This window comes from Neolamprologus brichardi, chromosome 13, assembly GCF_056152115.1.
Source record: "Neolamprologus brichardi isolate AB-2024 chromosome 13, ASM5615211v1, whole genome shotgun sequence".
Classification (NCBI taxonomy): Eukaryota; Metazoa; Chordata; class Actinopteri; order Cichliformes; family Cichlidae; genus Neolamprologus; species Neolamprologus brichardi.
In genome coordinates this window covers 15779076-15794738 of record NC_142116.1, presented here as the reverse complement: position 1 = coordinate 15794738, position 15663 = coordinate 15779076, and the positions used below count along the sequence as shown (strand labels likewise).

The 15663-nt window shown below is 39.7% G+C and overlaps 1 protein-coding gene across 2 annotated transcripts in view; it reads left to right on the top strand.

Moving 5' to 3' along the window:
- Positions 1-15098, top strand: part of zgc:171482 (zinc finger protein) — a 60898-nt gene extending 45800 nt beyond the window's left edge. For both annotated transcript variants that reach the window (XM_006783894.3, XM_006783893.3), the window contains 2 exons: positions 376-472; positions 13611-15098. In XM_006783894.3, the coding sequence (XP_006783957.1) occupies positions 376-472; positions 13611-13632 (119 nt within the window). In that variant the 3' untranslated portion in view covers positions 13633-15098. The remainder of the gene's footprint in view (positions 1-375; positions 473-13610) is intronic.
- Positions 15099-15663: the final 565 nt, after the last annotated feature.

The window sequence follows — 15663 nt, the reverse complement described above, 5'->3', positions numbered from 1 at the left end:
CTAGAGTCCAAATTCTTCTGCGGTACCCGCCTTTCTAGTGCAAGTTTTAAAAAGGAACCTCTCACACACACACAGCCACTAAAAAGAAGGGGGAACTGATCCAAGGCTCTAAAAATGTAACTGGTTTTCTGCTAATGATCAGTCTAATCAAATCTCTTTCCAGATGCACTCTAATTAGGAAAATTACCCAGCACTACTGAGGGTAAAAATTAGACTGTTACTTAGTGTCAGTACAGATTTTTATTGTTGCTCATGTCGGGCTCACTACTACTAGCTGGTGATCCAAATGATGATGATGATGATGACAGCTTTTGTTATAAATCATACTTACAGAAAGTGACTTACAGTAACTATATTATGTTTATGTCTCTCTAGGGCTGCGAAGTAGTTACTCTTGCAGTGTCTGTAGTGTGGTCCTCAACTCCATTGAGCAGTATCATGCACACCTCCAGGGCTCCAAGCACCAGAACAAGTGAGTACAACAACATACAGCAGATTTATACTTCTGTGTTAACTCTACATCTTAATGACATGGCATGCACTTCCTTGGATAAGCAACTACACTTCGCCATCAATGCAGCCTGGATGGGTATAAAGAGCTATAAAGATTCACTGTGCAAGTATATTCCAGGCATTATTTTAAAATGTCATTTTGGGCTTTTAATGGTTTCTTTGAACGGTTCGTTTTCCAGCTCAAAGTCCAGTGCTAATACTTTCAATTCATTCAATTCATTTTTACAATTATTTGGTGTCTGATTTCCCCATTTCTAAAAGTTGTTATATGAACCTATATTACAGTTTGTAGTTATACATTATCAAGAGCGTGGCAACTCTGACTCACATGTGAGTGCTGTTCAGTTAATACATTTTGTTTAAAGTTTGTATTTCACTTTCTAAAGTTAGCATTCCAGTTAAAGATACTTTCAAGCTAAATGTTGCTTCCTTATTCAGAAGCAGGTCACTACAGTGGATTGTTATACTTCCTGATACAGCCCAAAGGTTGTGGCTTGCTAACCAAGAGCTAACTAGCCAGCAGAGGCTGACAACTCTCAATTTCTACCCTCTTATCCAAATATGGTTACATTTGCTTTGTAAAAACAAGACAAATGCAATGCAAATACAATTAGATTCAGAACAGAAACCACAAACTAATGGGTGACATCATACACTTTCTATGCTCATGTTTATTACAAATTAATAAAAGTCTTGACTTGAAACAAAAATAGAAAACAACATAGATTTAATGACAAGAGCTGACTTGTGTTGTAAATGCCTAAAAACTGACGTTCACTTATTTACATTACTTTTACTTTACCATGCTGTGTGAGGAAAACCATTTGGGGCTGCATTTATCACCGTCACAAAATATACTATAAAATAGTTCCAACATTAGAAGCGGTATGTTGTTTCAAAGAGCAAGGACTGATGGTTCCATTAGTTTCTGTTTTATCGGATGTATATGTGAGTAAAATGAAGTATAATAAAAGTTCCAGCAGATTTGAGAATTGCAAAAATAACAATGTGGAATTTATTATAATGAGTCTTTCACAATTAGGCTTGGGTCATTACTGATTTTAGAAAATCCCAAAAAATCACAGAAATTATATCCACCCGCAGGATGAGACTGTGATATGGAACCGTTACATTTCATGCGTTTGCCATGAGATAGCTGTCGGCATGGTTATAGGCAGGTTAATGGTGCTCGTCTGTGTGCGTGCATGCATCTGTCTGTATTTAGGAATACAAAAAAGGAATACAGTGTAAATTAAGTCTTTTATGAATGTATTTGTCAGATAAAAGGGCGCTTGAGGATATTATATTGTTAGTGCAGCTTTCTGCTGTTTTGTTTTTCTTTTGTTAGAAATTTGAAGCTTTTTTTATTTTTTGGTATTTAACTACCCTAGAGCGTATAGCTGTCTGGGCTGCACAGACTAAACTTCTGTAAGCAAGTTAACTCTTAGAGACTGGTGGGTGTAGTGAGAAAAGCAGCAGCAGCTATAACAAGGATGAGAAAGGCAGCGAGAGAAAGAAGTGAGAAAAACAGAAAGCAAAGATTTTCTTTAATCCATGAAAAAATATGTATTGTAAGCATAAAGAGCAGATGATGCTCTGTATGTTTATCATGAGAAACATCAGGCATGTTCTGCCAGCTTTAAAGATTATACAGTGTGAGGACACTTTAAAATAATTGACATATGTTTTACCATTGCCTGCACCTGTACTTTGCTTAACTAAGTCACACTATGGAAAACAGTGGTGAAAAAATTGGTGAAACTGTGCAATGAGCTTGCAGTCTTGTTGCCTTTGAAATAGTTGCGTTAAAAATGGGTCCAGGTCTGTGACAACTGGCAGTCAGTTGCCATCTTCAAAGCAACTTGCAGCGATGAAACTCCAATAATATGGTATCAGTCTGCTACCATCAGTATGAGATTAAATGGGGTCAGGTTGGCAAATGCATGTAATCGGTTTGTTATAATAAGGCGATTAACTATGATCAATTGGCAAAAATTGTAAATCTGTTGCCTTCTGCATGCACAAAAATTCACATTAACTACTTACTGCAACAACCAGTTTTTCCCTTGTTGTAGTGACACAAAAAAGGCGCATTTTCAGACAGTGATACATTTCAAATAAAGTCTTCATGCAATTTCTGATTTTTCATTTGGATGATTTTGGCAAAAATGTTATAAAAACCAGTGGATGTTAACCAGAACCCACCCTTAACCCTAGAAATCTCACTAATCATCTGATGGCTGTTTAAAAAAAGGAGAAAGTGTGTCTACAAGTCAGGCACAGAGATAGAGGCAAAGTTTAACCACATTTTTTTCCTACCCACAGTGCTGTCTGGCCCTACTGTGATTTACTGAGATGCAAAGAAGCTTCTCACATCGGTACAAATAGTATCTGATGTACTAATCAGAGGCTTGTGTGATTTGAAAATGAGAATTAGCAGGTCCAGTTTCGTAGTTGTTGAACTTTCATGACAAGTTCAGGTAATAACCTTGAGTAACTCCATGATTACATTTCAGAAGAGATGCTACTCACTCGGAGGAAAAAGTTTTTTTTTTAATACTTGGTGGTAAGACTGAAGGTCACAGAATTGATTTCAGAAGTCACTGTTCATTTACTTCCACATACCAGTAAGAAAGGTAACTCAATCTAGTCAACCTTGATAAGAGCATAAGCTAAACTCCTGACATGTGCAATTGTTGAGTTGTATAATGTCTCTGTCCAGAGACAGTAAATCATGGGGAGCCAGTGGCTCATAACTCTCTCCTTCTGTCAGTTTTACTGTCGCAAAGCAGAGAAGCGGGCAGACACACTGGAAGAGTCATACTTAGGAGAGAGAATGAGAGAGTAAGCAAGACAGATAGGTACTAGAGAGACAGCACGCACCACAGACACCGAGAGACAGATGGGACAAGAGATACAAACAGACACATTACGTTTGGGACAGAGGAAAAAGAAATAAAATGGGTATACAAGACACGACAAAAGGCTGAGGAAAAAAACTGATAAGGAGGGACAGACAGACAGCAATGAAGTAATACAGACAGAAAGATGCAGAGTAAAACAAAATCACAACAGAGTAAATCTCCTTAAACTGAACTGAAAGGTGGGACCAGAGATATGTGGAGCAAATATATAGTGGACAGTGAGATGAACCCATTGTTGCAGACAGCTGTGAGGTTTTACTGCTTAAGATGGAGGTGATGGATTTACAGGGCATGATAGATGAGCCACTGAGGGAGAGGTACCAGGACGATTTACAGGGAAACCACTGAAAGATCACTGAACAGAAACAGAGGAAGTCCCTCACACATTTTATCTGACAGGCTTCCAGGAAGGTTTGCAAACACAGTTTGCTGGATATGTCTGCAGAGTTCGTCTTTAGTCATTCCTTTTAGAACAAAGGTATTTACTCAGGTTTTTTCAAAACATAAGGGCATAAAGTTTATAATGCAATAAGTGCTTTAATCCTATAGGCATGAAAAAAATCTCTCATAAGACACCGTGTAACCACGATTCATTAGCTTATAAAACCACGTTTAGCAGCAGTAACTTGAAATAATAATTTTCTGTATGATTTTATCCACGTCTCACATCGTTGTGGAGGAATTTTGTCCCACTCTTCTTTACAGCTTTGATTTGTTTAATTGAAGTTTGTGGACATTCATTAGTACACAGTTGTCTTAAGTTTCCGCCACAGTATTATACATTGGCCGGTTTGCTTGGGAGCACTGTTCTGTTGTATGTACCCAATTTTGGCCAAGCTTTATCTGTCAGATGGATTGCCTCACATTTGACTCTAAATTACTTTGTTATTCAGGGGAATTCATGGTCTACACAGAGACTGCAAATTGTCCAGGTCCTCTGTCTAAAAAAGAAACCCCAATCATCACTGCGTTTCACAGTTGGCATGAGGTAGTCGTGCTAATATGCTGTGTTTGATTTTCACCAAGCATCTTCACTTTGGTCTTGTCTGTTCAAAAGACATTGCTCCAGAAGTTCTGTGCTTTGCTCTGTACTTTGCTTACCTAAGGCGCGCTGCCATGTCCTTTTTGGACAGAAGAGGCTTTAAACTGACAGCCCTACCAAACAAGCCATACTTATTCAGTCTTCTTGTAACGTACTGTCATAAGGTTTAACATTTATCATGTTAACTGATGCCTGAACAGTCTGAGATGCCACTCTTGGGTTTTCTTTAAGTATTGCTGTGAATTTGCTGGAACGTCCACTCCTGGAGAAATTGTAGCACTGTGCTACAAACACACACCTAAATGCTCCAGAGCAGCAAAGTACCCCTGACTTTATAGAGGTGCTCAGACTTGCTGATAATCACTCAATCATATGATAGCCAGGATCAGGCTCCAGTGTGTGTACGTGTGCGCGCGTGTGTGTAGTTTAACAGAAGAAGTGTAGCGGCTTGACCATTTATAATGCAAAAAATATTCGAAATTACCATCTTCTGTTTTTTTATTGCTATCGTTAAAAGTATGCAAAAGTCCACGAGAGGACCTTTATAGCACAAGCAATTTAAAAGTGTGACAGCTGTGAGCCCTTGTGGCGTTATTGCGTGCACATGCTAAATTCTGAAGTCTATGAAAGCAAAAACTGGTACTGTAAAAAGAGTCCTGCCAGCTCTGTTGCACTGCTGTTATTGATCCACTGGGAAACAGAGAACAAGACCGAAGGTTCCACCTCATCAGTCTCACTTCCTCTGCCTTCACCCAGTCACTCAGATGAAACAGAAAACAGCCGCCTCGATGTGTGTGTGTGTGTGTGTGTGTGTGTGTGTGTGTGTGTGTGTGTGTGTGTGTGTGTGTGTGTGTGTGAAACCAATAAATCTCTGTTACGCACATCTCCTAACTGTTTCTACATCAGCACGCTTACCATTTTAGCCTTCGCAATGAAAGTGTAGCATCAGGTTTGGGTATGATAGAAAATATTCCACTTTCACGTTTTATTGTGCTAAAAACGTTTGAAAAGTATTTTCCTGCTGACATAAAAGTGCAAACGCAGTTCTATGCACACACCAAGGCTGCAGCACGAATAAAAGACCAGACAACTTCTAAGGAATTGCTAGTTTAGATATGAATGAGGGCAGTGCATTTTTTTTCCTTTGCTTTAGTTGGTTTCGTTGGCTGGCTGGCACATGGCTTGAGTACAAATGTTTTTGCCAAGTCTATTTCCTTTAAAAAACAAGCTGTCGAGATGAAATGTCTTTTATATTTTTGTGCATCCCCTCGACCCCAAAAAGGATGAGCAGAGGAGAATGGATAGATGGATGGATGTGTGTTAAAATATGAAAAACCACGTGCAAAGGAAGCTTCTATGATTGTTCCTTTCACAAGACTGGATGGACAAGACTTTGGCAAACTTATGTGCAATCTTACACCCTAAGTTTAAATCTGTGTGTGTGTGTATGTAATGTATGTGTGTTATTTCACACTCAGGATGAGCTTTGGCTTGTGTAAGGAGCTTTCCAAAAAGTACGGCTGACAGCGGCAGGGGATTAGCTCTCACCGAAGAAACATCCATGAAAAATGCGTGTGTGCGTCTGTTTCTGGGGAGTTTGTGTACGAGCGTGTGCTGTTTGGCATTAGGAATGTGTCACTGTAAAACAACAAGAGATTTCTGTATTCTTTAAACAGCTGGATGCATCAACCTGCCAGCTCTGCTTATCAGTGCTGCCTGTTTCATACACAGTCAGCTGCAGGTCAGTTGAAATGCTGCAGAGTCCAAGCAGTTGCTTCAGAATGGCTGTTGTAATTGGACCTGTACAGGATGATAACAGCAGAAATATAACTTGATAAACTGGATGGAAGGCTTCCACACTTTACAGTATGTTGCAATTAAATTGATGCACCAAGATAGCCAGGAGATAGAGACACAAGTAGGCAGCAGACAGAACCGAAACAGACAGATGAGCATTAGATCCCCGTGTTGGTTTCTAACTCGACTACTGCGTGCTAATGGCTAAGTAGAAAAAAGTGAAAATTAAAGAAGGAACATAAGGCCATCAGCCGACAAAAGCTGAGCTGGGATTTTTTGCAGCCCTACTGCTGTGTAAAAATCTGGGAAGTCTTCGCATGATGGGAAGCAGCTCCCAGCAGAGACTGCAAGCCTGCACTCATAGCATGGGTAATATGAGATCAACTTTTAAAACTTCTATGTAACTTTTTGCCCCTCAAAAAAAAAATCAATTTGATGGCTGACATACAACACAAGTTAATCTAATGCAGATGTAGTCTGTATATGCTACAAATACAAGATTATAAATGACTGAATTAATAATTAGGATGTAAAAATAAAGAAATAGTTTGTTGTGAAGTGTGCAGGAGGAACTGAGAAGTCTCCCATCCCTAGCAGGTCTGGTTATACGGCTTCTTTGTATTGCTTGCCAGTTAGCAGCAGGGTGAACGGACTTTGGACGGTTTTCCATGAAGAAGCAGGAGTCAGCTACTTTTGAATCTTGGTCCAGATGTGCCGGTACATAGACACACTATAGTATCTATCAATTATTTACTCTACGGGTATAACTTCCTGTTTACTGTGAACTGTTTGTCAAGGATTTGCACTAGAAACACTTGTTTTTTTTCACAAAGTTGTCAATTGCAAGAAACCGCCGAATACACTAACACTAATGTGTCATATTTACCCTTTTATAATTGGAATTGCATTACCTCCATACAAATATTGCATTATTTACAGTTTCCATAAAAGAGATTTTATATTACCCAGTAAGTAAACATAAATAAAATTCACTATGATGGGTTTCAGGGCTGTCAAAATTGCCAAAAACTCATATTTTTAATCTTTAATTGTTTTATTTTACATCCATTAAGTTAGCTCATGTATGTAATTGCTTTACTCTTAGTATTAACTATTATTTATTTATAAAAACTTCTAGGAAAGGTTAGAGCCAGATAACTGTTTTGAGTTTACACCTTTTACCTTCAGTTCCTCAGCTTATGTTCTCTAATTAAAGCCAGCTAAATTATTCACTGCTCTCTCTCTCTGTGTCTTTACTCCTGCTGAGATGTGTCTGAAGACTGGAGCAGTGAGAGCTGCATTAGGTGTGCACCAACACAGTATGCGCTGTTGCAGGTGGATAGCACTCAGTTAACAAGCCAGAAACTTTGCCTCTATCTCATTTTTTAATGTTTTTATTATATATTTTAACGTGTTTTTCACAATTAAATGTCTGTCTTTTTAAATATTAATTAGTTCCTATAATCAAATCTAGAATATTAATCAACAGTACTACTTTGAGTGGTTTGGGCTTGCAAAACTTCAATTAAAGAACTCATAATTGACATAAAGACTACCTTAAAGGCTTTTTTAAGGCTATTTTCCAGTAAATATAAAGCATACTGACAGATCCAGATAAGATTCTATGTGTGTAAAGATACACTGAAAGTAAAAAGTAAACAAAGAAAGGTCACTAATTACCTACTTGGAACCCACAAGTGAAAACCAAGTGCAGTAGAGTGTATTTCACTTGATGTGAGCTGTCAGTATGGTTATAATATATACTTATTCTCTGACCAATGACACTGCCTGAACTTTAACTGCCCATTTAATATTGTTTCCATTCACATCACCTACTAGGTTTGCATGGCCTTTGCTTTTTGGGCGCTTTGTTTTGATATATTTTGACCTGTGGCTTGCTTTAATGTGTGTTTATGTGCACCGTGTGTACTTTTTTATGATGATGCTGATGTTGCCGTAAGCCCCAGAGGTATGATGGTGAGGTCTGGGACAATCCATTTAGCCTACTCACCCTGGTAATTATTTAGCGTCAGAGAACACAGACACAAAATAGACTAATGCACATTTAAAAGGGAAAGGCTCAGAGAGAGGGTGGCAACGACAGTTGGAGATTATAGTGCTTATTGTAAGATAAATCCCATGCAAATGGTTGACTTGTCGACCTGCTAATAGGCCAGTCTTGCTATATGCATGCATGTGTAATAGCCCCAGCAATGTGTGTGTGCATCCTCTCACTGCTTAAGGCGAGGAAAAGGTTAATTCAGGATTCGTCGGTTGGCTCTCGTCTCACATGCCCCCTCTGTCACACTTGAACACACACACACTCAGAGGTAGGCTCATGCCTTGGGCTCTTTTCATCTCCCCAAAGGTATTTGTCCTTGTCTTCCCTTACACCTTTCACCCAAAAATCAGACAAACAGGCAGACTTTGTATGCAGACACACACACACGTACACACAAGCTTACGCATACACCGCCCTGGGTGTTGCTGTCCGTTAACTTAATAAGGTACGGGTGAGTTTTATTTATTTGATTTTTATTTTTTATGGTGGTGGTTTGTGTTGGGGGATGGGGTTAGCCGGATCATGCGTGAACCATGACTCACATCGCAGCTCCCTTTGCAACTGCCACTGCTGAACTGTTTACCTGACACGCAAAAACACACACACGCATCCAAAGCGTGCCAAGGTGACCTTCACATCCTCACTAACACCTCCCTCGGACACACAGGCTCGTGCACTCCTTCTGCCCTCTTTCGCACACACATTCTCATCCTCATATATCTTACATCCCACATGTGTGGCCCTGGGAGAGATTATTGGATTAGTCTATTTATTAACGACCTCATCCACTCACAGACCGTGACCTTTATTTGTACCCCTTCCCCAGCTTCACCTTCTAGTGTCCTGCTGCTTTTCTTGGCTCTGTCATCTTTCCAGCCTCCATCGTTCTATTCCTCACCATGTAATATCTTGCTCATACACTGGACTAATAAATGTATGGCAGGGCTTTTTTCAAGGATAGTCATCACCACTAAAATGTTTTCTTGACTGGATTCAATTGATTCAATCATAATAAATATTTTTGTTAAGTAAACGTCAAAAAGAAACAGGAAAGTGCTTACAAATTTACTATGTCAAAAGCACTCAATGTAAAAGTTGAATGCATTATGCAAAAGGGAGGAACATGTTGGGTGTTTGTGTATTCACTACACACTCAGCAGATCCCTCGACCATTTTGCTCTATAGAAACAGACCCGCCAAGGGACATTTTCCAAACAATATGATAAATAACCTGGTAATTAATGGAAGCTGGGACCTGCAAGTTCAAACATATTATTGAGCAAACATAACATACAGACCTGAATTTAAACGCAATTACAATTTACCCAGGGAAAGTTTCAAACCATAATATAAATCCTAGAAACCATTCACAGCCTTTACTTTACTTAATTATTTTATGGAAAATAAAGCTCCCTGAATCAGTTATTACACTGCCCTTTATGAAATTGCTTTATACTTACAAGAAATAAATAAATAAAGTATGCCACTGGTTTTCAAGCATCAGGGGAAAAAGCTCCTTGAGTAAAAAATATATATGTACCTCTCGCACCATAAGATGTGATAGAATTGCTCAACATGCTATAGTGTGTATCAATTATTTATTGTACAGGCATGACTTCCCGTTGAAGTTATTGTCAAATGTTTGGCACGGCTTTGCGCACTGCATGCACAATTTTTTTTTAAAAAGATTTTTTTTTTTAAAAAAAAGGCTGCGCTCCATATTGCATTATTAAACAACTGGAGATATGCCCTTCACATGGCAGTCACAAGAAAACTGTGAAAAATGTTTTGACCTTGTGCAGCACTGAACATGTTAAAGGTGCTAGCAATATTATTGTGCATTCATATGAAAACCAACTGTAAAAGCTGAAGGACATGGGGTGGAAATTTATTGTGGATTTGCTGTAGTACATATTTGTGCCACCAGGTGGAGCGTGTCACTGTTGATGGAGTTAAAAGGTGTACCTGCTGACAAGTTGTAAATTGTAAAACACGTGAGTCTTCCTGCGATTGAAGAAAAAAAACATCGTCCGCTTAACTGTACCAGTCTAATGATGTATTTAACACAAAGATTTTAAAAAATCTGGAAGCTCGTTTAGCCAACTACCTGAGGCTGAAGCTAACAACCAATGAACTTATGCGATAGCAAGGTGAGTTCGTCTGTCCCTCCACAGAATGATTGGTCAGATGTAGGGATGGGTATTGTTTAGGTTTTATCCGATACCGGTGCCAAACCGGTACTTTTGAAACGGTGCCGGTGCTTAAACGGTGCTCAAACCGGTGCTTAAAGAATGGAGAACACAAAATTGGTCCAAAAACCTCTCATATTCAGCTGGGTTTTTTTGTAAAAAGATAACAATGTTAGCCTTTTCTGCAGCTATAGGGCATATATGGTATCACTCTTGGCTGGAAGCAGTGCTTAAACAATGGAAAAAACACTAACTTTGTCCAAAAACCTCTCATGTTTAACTGTTTTCTACTTTTTCTTTGGTCATTTTAGCCTTTTTGGCCAGGGTGAAGGGAGTATCTGCCATCAAACAAGAAGACAGCCACATGTAACTAAGACGGTGTTTGCTAGTTCACCTTACATGCATTAATGTAATAACGTGGTTAGCCTACTCAATGTAAATTACACACGGACAACATTACGCGACTCACGCAGAGAAGAACGGCTGCTGCTGCCATCATCATCCGTCATCATTTCTGTTACACTGGCAGGGCTAGGGGCCAGGACTCTCCTCTTCGTGTTTTTGGGGGATGTTGCTAACTCCGGTCCGATAACAGGCAACCCACCCGCAGTAGATGCGCTCGGTGTGAGGTCTCGCAGCAAGTTATCAAATACGGCGCATTTTTCGGCTTTAAAAAAAAACGCTATGCGTCGCCAGGTGTTTCATCAGATTTGAGGTGTTACCTCCTTTGCACAGTATCACAGTATCACCTTAAAGCACTTGTTGCAGGCTGCTGAGTTTGCATCTTTTGCTGTGAAGTACAGCCAGACTTTGACCGCTTTGCCTTGGGCATTTTAATCTGTAGCTCTGCTCTAAAAGAATGTACGTACCTGGGCCCGCCTACTATCCGTAAAATTAAACGTAGAATTCAAAGTGTATCACATCTCAGGAAAAATAAAGCACCGAAATGTGCGCTGCTTTTCGGTCTGGTTACTACCGTTTATGTCAGAACCGGTGCCATCATGGCACCGGATACCAGTACCCATCCCTAGTCAGATGTTAGCAAAATGGCATTTGTACTGGATTTGACTTTTTAATTAATTGTGATTCTCATTAGTTTGTGCAATTCAGCCAACCAACAATAAAATGTATCACTGCCTTTCTGTACTTGACACACTAAAATAACCTGTAACCTGTGATGTATCATCAGCCGGATAAACATTGTCATCATTGACGGTATTAATGCTCTGGATCAAGAAAGAATGTCAAACATATGCTGATGGAACCTCCTAAAATATGAAGATTGTTTGAATAAATATCAGTCCACATCTGAGTGGTCGCAAAAATCAATAAATGTAAACTAATTAGAATCAACCGTAAACTATAAACCTGATGTTAAATGAAGAAGGGATGCTACACAGTGGTGAGCATGGTCCTTTGAGACGTGTTCCTGCCATCAAATTCAAAATGGGTATTATTTATTTATTCAGAATAAATTGTTTATGCTGTATTTAAATGGCTGCATTTTGTTTTGTTCAGTGTCCCAAGTGCTTGGATTGGGATTTGTAGAATGGTCAAAACAAAAATCTCTGGATAAAATTATTTGTTTAGATAATTACTTTGTGTATCAATAACACCTTTTGTGTATGATGTTTACATATTTATGTAGAATGTACAAAGAATTTGGATTCAGGCCCTTTCTTTCTATCAGCTCACATCATTCTGTTGACTTTCTTTGACCCCTTCTTCTACCCCACAGTGTTTTCGCTCTGCCCCTCCCACCTTGTTGCCCTCCTGCCCCTCCTTGCTGCTACCTGTCCCTTCAGAGAGAACAATACAAGCTACCAGAGTCGTGCCCTCCACTCTTCAGAGAATCTAACGTGCTAGATGAATCCTGACAGACCAGACAGGGTGTAGAGGCCACTGTTTTAACAGCCATTACCAGAATAGGTGCTGACAGCTATGGTGCCCATGAATCCTCTCTCTTTCTCTCACTCCATTTCAGCTGGCAACGTGTGTGTGTTTCTGTGTGAGCGGAGGAGATGCTGGGTGGGTGGGGACAACAGCCCAATTAGGACAGGAATGACAGTTTAACAAGGACTGAGCTGAAAATGGTGGAATTTGTTGTGGTTTTCAGGGGACACGTTGTCAGACTCAGACTGATACAGACGTATGAAGCCAAACATCTCATTTTCACTTGACTTTTATCTCAAACTGTGGAAGTTTAGCTCATACTGGAGAGAAAACCTCTCAAAACAGCATCATGAAAGTTAAAAGGCACCTCAAACTGACGTGAGGAGCAATTACACAACAGCGTCGCCGAGATGAAGGAAGTGTTGCGCATTATTGTTGAGATTTCTGTTATGGCATTTAGAAAAGTGAAATACCAAGCACTCATTTCATTTTCTCAAGATCAGCTATGGGATTTCTCAAGAATTGAGTCCTTTGAACACCCTGCCCTAAAAATGCCTACTCAGTTAGGTGTGTGTTGCGTGGCGTGATCTTCAATCCGATTTATCTCCTTGTTTTAATTAAATGCGGCATGTTTGCCGCCGCACTTGCTTTGTTTCGTGGCGATAAAGCCGCAGAATGCAGCCGCAGCAGCCGTCATCGTGAAAAACAATCAGCGGTTCAAGATAAAGGCCAAATCCACAGTAATTACCGCACCTTAAACATGAGGGTTTATGCTCGTATCTTTCCTCTTTGTTTCAATTTGGAGTATAGCCAGATAGAAGGCTGCTGTAATTATGAGAAGATTGTGAAACCGGATTATTGGTTAATGCTTTACATAAAGTCGAGCTGTCACTCCCGGTAAAAGGGAATTCTTTTCAGTGCAGCGGATAATACGATATAATAACAGCAATGCAAGGTTACAATGTCTCGTTATATTACAAATGACGACTGCGCTATATGAAAAACGGCATGAGACGTGGATTTACAGGTAAATTAAATTGCTTCCACGGGACCAAACATATCAGACACTAAAATATCTTTCGCCCCATGGGCTTGATATTCCCTGTGGTTAAAGAGCCCTGTCTTGTCGGATCTGCCTATGTCAGAGACAGAACACGACTAACAAATTCTTTTCTGTGTTTTGTTTTCAGCCTGAAGCAACACCAGCAGTAAGTCAGAGAGACAGGCCACTCTGGAAAGAAGAAGGGATGAAGACAGAGATTATTGGAATAAACAACTTCCGAAAAGAGGACTTGTCTTAGTATGCGAGAGTATGCGAAAGTCGTGCAGTGCAACTTCAGTATGTGTGTGTTTGTGTATATAGCCTATATGTGTGTCATAGGCACTTATGCACACATCTGCAGTACGAGTGCGTGGGTCATTGTGAGTGTGTTAATTTCTATCTTTGATCAAAAAATAATATATCTTTGAGATTTATTCAGCACCTTCAACGAGCTCTAAACACCGGCGGCCGTCAGAAGACCTGCGGCTGCGTATTGCCATGTAATTCCAGTGTGAACCACAATCCTGAAATTGAAATGATGTCAGCGCATTGCTCGGAGTGGTGAAAACCATGACAATGATCGTCACAGAACAGCAGTTACAGTAACCATGTAACTAGCAGTCCCCCGCCCCCAAGTGCTCTGACCGTGAACCAAGTCTGACCAGAATCTTGTGTTTCAACGTGTATTTAATATGCAGTGATGCTGACGGTGCCGTGAGCGCGGCTCACTTTCAGACCACTTGAGACCTACTCAGGCCCAGACTTTCAAGGACAAGAAACTTCCCGATGACCTCAGCCATTGCAGATTGCATGAATTTCCATAATTTCAAAAAGCTGTTGGTTTGAATCTAGTGTTGTCTACCAATTGCGGATGTGCCACTTTGAAACCCATTTTCACATATGCCAAAATAATCAAAACCTGAAGATTAAAAGGGAGAGAAAAGTAGCAAAGAAACTATTTAACTTCTGTTCTGAAGAGGGTCTGTGCAACTCTGTGAATCATCTACTGCTCAAAACATTCCCATAGCACTAAATACTGATGTCAGATGCAGTCTGGAGGTGATAAAAAAAATCTTTCTGAGAAGGGCAACATGTAGATATGTTTTTTATTTTTCTGTTACTGCCAGAATAAAGAAACTTCACACTCATGTAGCAGCCACTGTACAATACAACTGGGGTGTAATTCAATGCATGCAAAGTGTAGAACATTGCATTCACTTGCCTTCTCGAAACCTACTTCTTGCGCATTTTGGTAATAGCGCTGCTTTGTAGTGATAGCTAGGTAATGAATTAATGCACATGCTTGTACCTGAACAAAGAAATCACCTTTTAGTGCTGAACTGCCTTCATCTCAACATCTTACCAATTCATCAAAAAAAATAAAGAGCAGAGCCTTTTTAGATATTAGTCCAGTAACCACTGCACAACAACCTCATTCATAAGTGTCTTCAGGCTGAAAAGTGTATTTCAACAATGGTCTGTAGCACCACAAGAAGACGTGCTCCACTTTCCCATGCTGGCACATCACATTGGCTATGAGCAGGGGAAAAGACTGAGAAATATCGCAGTCAATGCAAAGCTACCTTCTGTTTGTTCTTGTTGGTCATCTGTAAACACATTAAAATGTTGTTGCTTTTCTATTTTGCTTATTTCGCGGTGAAGAGAGTGAACTACATATTACTTGATTAGAAACTATTTTTCTTCTGCAGATATATGGTTGAGATATATGGTTTTTATGCAATCGTGCTAATAGTAACAACCATACAATGTGGGTTTGAAGTGAAATAGTTCAACAAAGCAAAAAAAAGCGGTTTGTGTAAATAAAGCAGTAGCGACAGGTAAAGTTCGTGTTTTTAGTAGTACAGGATTTTTGTATTCATAGTGTTTATCTCCACTGAGCCACAGATGATAAGGGAAATGTTTCTTATATTATTGAAAAATACAAATATGTTGGCACTGGGATGAGAGTCTTTTGTTGGGTCACGTTTTTCATAGATAAACATAAGTGAAAATAAAGTAATGGTGACTCAAAGAGTCGGCGATGATGGACCAAAACTCTGTGTTTGGAAGCCAGTGAGTCATCACTTTCATTTAGAGGGATTCTGATAGCCATCATTTTCGTGAGGAAAACTGCAGTCACTATAAAGACAGTCCCCGCAGAGAAACATCTGAAATGCCAGTGGATTCCTAAAGCTGCCAAA